General features: G+C 46.0%; 1 protein-coding gene across 1 annotated transcript; it reads right to left on the bottom strand.

Moving 5' to 3' along the window:
• Positions 1-262: 262 nt before the first annotated feature.
• Positions 263-1,210, bottom strand: IER5 (immediate early response 5). The gene has a single exon (XM_006887737.1). It carries the CDS (start codon positions 1,208-1,210, stop codon positions 263-265), a length of 948 nt encoding a protein of 315 aa, XP_006887799.1.
• Between the last annotated feature and the right edge of the window lie 5,591 nt (positions 1,211-6,801).

Genomic DNA, 6,801 nt, shown 5'->3' with positions numbered 1-6,801 from the left:
AGACATTAACACATATACAAAAGTGAACGATCCGTTGTCTTCCCCCAAACCCTCCATCTCCCAAGTCTCACGATGGGACTCCCGAGAGTCACGGCGCAGCAGGGCCAAGGCCAAGGGCAGCTTCTGCGGCCCGCCAGTCACCAGTCTCCCCGACGCGCACAGCGCGGCCAGTCTAGGGGCGTCCTCGCCGCCGGGAGAAGCCCTGCCCTCCCTTGGAGGACGCCCGCTGCTCAACCTCCTCCCCTCGCGGGGACTCCGGGGCTCAGAAGGCCACGATGGCAGTGCTCCACGGGTTCATGTCTCTCAGCACCGGCTTATCGCAGCAGATCTGCCCCGGCTCGGTGGTTTCCGGCCCGCTCTCCTCGCCCTCTTCCTCCTCCCGGCCGCCCCCGGGGCCTTTTTTCCGCAAGAGTCCTGAAAAGCTGGAACCGAAGATGCTAATAAGGTTCGCCACGTTACCAGTGTCCATCTCCTCCTCCTCGTCGTGGCCGTTCCCGCCAGCTTGTTCCTCCAAGTTCCTGCGGCGCTTCTTCTGCGGGGTCGCGCCGGGTCCTGGGCCGCCCGCCGGGCCAACCCCCGCCTCCGCAGCACCACGCTTCCTGGGACAGGTGGGGGGCGTAGCAGGGGCCTCGGCGGATTGTGGGGCGCAGCAGCAGACAGGGCGGGGGGACATGGCCCGGGCGCCCCGTGGGTCCTCCCCGACTGGGGAACAGCAGCAGTGGCGGCGCACAGCCGGAGATCCCGCGGGGGAAACGTCCGAGCCTCTGGCGGGACCCCCCGGGCCTCCGGCTTCTGCCTCTTGTGGTCGCTCCACGCGGCGCCAGGCTGCTTCTCTGCTCCGAAGTGTGTCCTCGGTCCCAGCCATGAGGGCGGCGGGCTCCGCGTCCTCCGATCGCTCGCTGGGGACAGCAGGGCGCTCCTGCTGCGGCTCTGGCCAGGCGCGGGCAGTCGGGGGCGGCTCGCCCCAGCCCGCAGGTGGTCCGCCCGCCGGCTCCCGGCATGGCTGGGGCGGCATCATCGGGCTTCCGGCGGGGCCGGCCAGGTAGAGGCCAGGGCACGGGTCACTCAGGTATACCTGGCGGGCGCTGCGCAGCACCAGCGACACCAGTAGGTTCTTGTGCAGTTTGATACCGCCGCGCTGGACCCGCGAGTTGTAGATCTTGCCCAGGGAGATGCTGACGATGCGGTGAGCTTCCAGCTTGAACTCCATCCTGCCTCCCCCTTTATGCAGGGTCGGTGCGCAGGTGAGAGTGGTGAGTCCCGGCAGCACGCTAGGAAGTTGGGAAGGGAAAGAAAGGCGTAAACAAGTCTGTTGGTATGCGTGCCCCCGAAATGGAAGACTCTGAAGACAAATTATTCCACTGACATTCACGCTGATCTCTTAGCCTCCTCCAAAATCAAGTAACCACTTTAAAGTCCGGTCGCTGACTGAGGACGGACCTGAAGCCTCGAGCCTTATATACACCCCTTGAACGACGGCCAATCATGAAGAGCCGCCAACCGTTCAGGGGCTGGCCAGCGCGCCCTCGTGCCCCGCTCCTGGCCAATCAGAGAGCAAGGAGGGGCGCCTGGGCTATTCGAACGTTAGTCCCGCGGAGCAGACTCTTAAAGGGGGCGAAGGCTAAAGCCGGGGCTCCGAGTGAGAAGCTCGGCGTGCCATCGGGAGGCAAGGGTCGAGGAGGAGCCATACCACCGCTGGTGTGGTTCAACCTGGAAGCTTCTTGTTTGTACATTGGCACTGGCTTGCCAGAACCAAAATGAAACACTTGAACTTTTATCTGAGCGTAATAGCGTACACTGCTCCTCGGTAAATTCCCGCTAGCTTCTGAATCAGCTTTCCCGGGCACACAGCTGTAAAGATCCCAGCCAATTCTGGCGAAAATGGAAATCTTTGGCCGAGGATAGTCTGGGAGACAGTCACTTCACAAACATTATTACTACACGATGTTTGGCAAACAGGCGCGCGCGCACACACACACAAACAGACACATTTTTTCTTTTCAATCCTTTACACGCTAAAAACATGGCATGTACACCATTCAGAAAACTCAATTCAGTGCTATCGATACTCATTACTCACTGCTGTCATATCGGTTCTGACTCATTCTGGTTTCCAAGGCTGTATGTAGATCACTATGTGAACGAATGCATGCGACCGAAGGAGATGCTGGGTCTTTGGGTAACCAGCACCTTGCAACTCTCCATCTACGCCATCAGACAGATTTTTAAGAGACTGTCCATCTTTCTCCCGCAGAGCCACAAATGGAGTTGAACTATCCGAGATGCGCCACCTTTTGGTTACTGAGCAATACGCCATCCTCTACACCACACACCGTTATTGCCTTCCAATGAGAATATGTTCCTAAGGAGTTCTTTTTATTATTATCATTATTATTCTAATTTACAAAATTCAAATACATTATTTTTTACACCAGTTCCTTCCCATTTTCCTAACTCCTCCATCCTATAGTGTGACCTTATGATTAATTCCCCTCCCATCCTCCTCCCTCTGCTTCCATGCCCACCCCCCTTGGATCCTCATGCTCATTCTACAATAATGGTTTTACACATTATTTGTCTTTGTGGGACTGAGTTCACTCATCATAATGTTCTCTAGTCCCTTCCAAGTTAAGCAATAATTTACGAAATTATTGCTCTTGCGTGGTGCATAGTATTCCATTGTGTGAATGTACCATAACTTCTCAATCCATTCAATTATGACTGGATATCTGGGCTGTTTCTATGTTCAGGAAATAAAAATCTATCAAATAGAAAATGACAACCTTTTTAACAAATGGTGTTGGCAAAACTGGACTTCCACCTACAGAGAGCTGAAACAAGATCCACATCTCACACCATACAAAAAAATGAACTTAAGATGGATCAGAGACCTGAGCGTAAAGCCAAAAACCATAAAGATCCTAAGAGAAAAACTGGGATCAAACTTAGAAGGCCTAGTCTACGGTATAAAGAGATTGCCAAATAAAGGCAGAAATGGACAATCTGAAGAGGATAAAATTGATAAATGGGACCTTCTAAAGATTAAATCCTTGTGACCATCAAAATCTTTTTCCAACAAGGTGAAAAGAAAACCTACTGACTGAGAACAAATATTTGGCAATACCAGCTCAGATAAAAATCTCATAATGAAAGTTTACACAATACTCCTGGGCCTCCGCAAAAAAAGACTGATACTCAATTATAAAATGGGCAAAAGACATGGAAAGGATTTTCCTAAGGAGTTCTGGAGGGGTGCAAACTATTCAGAGCTGTTTGCTCTGAATAAATAGCTTAGGTTTTAAAAATTGCTCTGAATCGTTTAATGAGTAGGAATGGATGGACTCAATGAATTTCTGCTTCTGATTTCTGCAAACTTGACACTTTTAAATAATGTTGGCAAAGAGTATTGATTTTAGCATGGACAAACAAAATTGTCTTGGAAGAAGTGCAATAAGCATGCTCCCTGGAGGCAAAGATGGGGAAACTTCGATTCACATATACTTTGGACCTGTCGTTGGATAAAGACATTATGCTTTGAAGAGTATAAGTAAAAGAAATGAAGACCCTTAAGGAGATAGATTTGCACAATGACTGGAGCAGTGGGCTTGAGCATGATGAGATAGTGAGAACAGTGCAGGATAGGGGAAGGTTTCAATCTTTCCTACATAGGGCCACTAGGAGCTGTAGTTGACTACACCATATCAAGAAAATCATATCCAAGAATAACATTATAGGTTTTCTGCCTATCAACATTTATCACATTAGTATCTAAATTTTAGAGCAAGTGTGGTTGTCACAAATCTTACAAATAGAAAATGATGTTACAGGTTTTTCTGTGATGATTTTTCTTCAATACAAACCCTAACCAGTCAGTCCACCTTTGGGAAAATCTAGCCAGTGCTAAAAACACAAATAGAGAAGTTCTATGTTCACACCATGAGGTCATAATCTCATTTAGCATCAAGGTGAAAGTGCAACTGACAAGGGTTCCAGAATCTTATGGTCATTTAACAAGTGATTTCATCTTTTTATTCTTGGGATATAGCATCAGGGCAAAATCACTGCAGTGATGTCTATCCATAGTCTTGAGCTGGGAATCTGGACCTGCTTGATGAAATCTGAGCAAATGGCCTCCGGAAGCTTTATTTTGTCCAATTATTTTTTTTTTATTTTGTCCAATTCTTAAAGTGAGAAATCCCATACAAATATCTGTCCCATTATGAGGAAGATAAATGACAATTCTCAATTGACTACAATCTGAATCTGAGAACTAAGCACAACTTTCTTGATCCATGCAGGATAATTAGCCTGATCCTGCACATTAATTTGACCATACATACAGTGGTTTTAGTTTGAAACAATAATAGTTGGTGAAAGGTGGCCTCAAGACTGGTTGTTGATTCACTATAAGAAGGCTTTTAAAGAAGTGAAGGCCCAGTAGCACTCCCTTTGTTAGCCCTTATGTATGTTAATTGTGAGGATACCATGACTTAGGAGGTCTACAGGCAGCTGCTACATGTTGTTGAGTAAGGGAATCATAGAACTGTTGATTCAGAAAGATAACTAAATGATGAAGCTTTTGTGGTGTTTAGGTAGGAACCTGAAGTAGAATTGGAGGAAGATTCATCCTGCACTATGCGGATGATATATTTTTGCTGAAAGTGAAGAGGACTTGAAGCACTTGCTGCAGAAGATCCAACAATAGATAGTCTTCAATATGGATTGTATCTCAACATCAAGGAAACAAAAAATTTCACCACTGGACTGATAGGCAACATCATGATAGGTGGAGAAAAGGTTGTTAATAATTCCATCTTGCTTGGATCCGCAATCAACATCCTTGGTATATATCGCATTGGGTAAGTCCACTGTTAGGGAACTCTCCAAAATACTGAAGAGCAATGATGTCAGTCTGAAGACTACGGTGTACCTGATTCAGGCTATGATCTTTCAATTACTTACTATGCATATGAATGCTAGACAATAAGAATGACAGAAGAAGAATATATGCCTTTGAGTTGTGGTTTTGGAGAAGAGCACAGAATACACTATGGATTGCAAACAAACAAACAAACAAACAAACAAACCCCAGAAAACAACACTGACATGTGTTGAAAAAGTACAGGCATAATACACCTTGGAAGGAAGTATTGAAAAACTTCATCTCACATATTTTGGATATGTTGCTAAAAGATGTTAATCCATGGGAAGGAATATCATACTTAGAACAATGGTGGTTGAACAAAATAAGAAGACCTGTAACGAGGTGGATTGACACAGTAACTGCAGCGATGGGCTCAAGGAAGTCAGAGAAGATGATGATGATGGCTGAGGATAGGGCATTTAGATCTGTCATACTCGACTCAACATCACCTAATAACAACAACATACCACTTCACAGGTCACCAAATGTCTGTTGACTTGAGAGTGAGTGCACAGTATGACTGTTATAATCAGGATTTCCTCTATTGCTTAGCCAACCATGACTTCTAAAACGGAACATTTAGAACTCCTCTCTGGAGGGCCTGGGCTTTTGTGATAAAAAAATTTTATATCTACCTACCCCAAACAGTCTCTCTGGAGACTAAGGTGTGTCTGATACAGACCATGGTTTTTGCAATCACTTGTTATGCATCAGAAAGTTGGACTAGGGAGGATAGAAGGAGAATTGATGCCTTTGAGCTGTGGTGCTGGAGAAGAGTATTGAGGGTACCATGGACTGCTAAGAAAACAAACAGATTCAGCCTGGAGAGGGTTAAACCAGGCAGCTCCTAGGAGGCAAGGATTCTGAGGCTCCTTGGAGAGGGACATCATGCTTGGAAGGGTGGAGGAACAGCACTGGAGGGGAAGGCCCTCTATGAGGTGGATTGACTCAGTGACTGGGGTAACTGGAATGGGTGTATCAGAGACAGTGCGCTTGGCACAGGACAGAGCAGAGTGTAGGGCTGTTGTACATAGGGTCACTATGAGTCACAAGCAACTCGACAGCACATAACAACAACAACAACAAGCCCAAACAGTGGGAAGATAAAGAGCATATTCTTTTTTTTAAAATTTTTTAAAAAATTTATTATTTGTTGTGTGTATACCGTCAAATACGATCTGACTGGTACAGGAGGAGATTGTTCCTCCTTCTCTAGCAGAGCATCTGGTGGATTTGAACCACGTACCTCTGGGATTGCAGTGCAGCTTCTTGCCACTAGGTCACCAGAGCTCCCTAAAGAGCATATTCTTATAAGGCAAGTCACTGAGATAAAAAAAAATCCCATCAAAGGGGGCTCTGGTGGCCTAGTGCCAAGAAGTTGTACTGCAATCCCAGAGGTATGTGGTTCAAATCTACCAGATACTGGAGAAGGAGAGGCAATCTCCTCTTGTACCATTCAGATCCTATTTGATGGTACACACACACACACACACACACACACACAAAGAAAAGAAAAAAAATTAAATTTAAAATTAAAAATTTTAAAAAAGAAAATGTCATCAAATCTACAACTAGGAGAGGATGAAACAGATGAATGGGATCTTCTAAGAATCAAATCCCTACACACATCAAAAAAATTTCTCCAGCAGGGTGAAAAGGGAAGCCACAGACTGAGGAAAAATATTTGATAATGACAGTTCAGACAAATGACTTAAATCTAGAATTTATAAAGTACTTGAGCACCACAACAAGATAAAGGTAAATAACCCAATTGTAATTGTTTTGGAAATCTTAGCAATAGCAATAAGACAAGAGAAGGGAATAAAAGGTATCCAAATAGGCAACGAGGAGGTAAAATTATCCCTCTATGCCGATGA

Source organism: Elephantulus edwardii, unplaced genomic scaffold (assembly GCF_000299155.1).
Source record: "Elephantulus edwardii isolate Elephantulus edwardi_28Jun2011 unplaced genomic scaffold, EleEdw1.0 scaffold00061, whole genome shotgun sequence".
Lineage (NCBI taxonomy): Eukaryota > Metazoa > Chordata > Mammalia > Macroscelidea > Macroscelididae > Elephantulus > Elephantulus edwardii.
Note: the sequence above shows the minus strand (reverse complement) of the source record. Positions and strands in the feature narration are given on the sequence as shown.

What these genes read in the sequence shown, in the direction of transcription:
- IER5 (XM_006887737.1), bottom strand. Translation starts at nt 1,210, where the DNA reads ATGGAGTTCAAGCTGGAAGCTCACCGCATCGTCAGCATCTCCCTGGGC.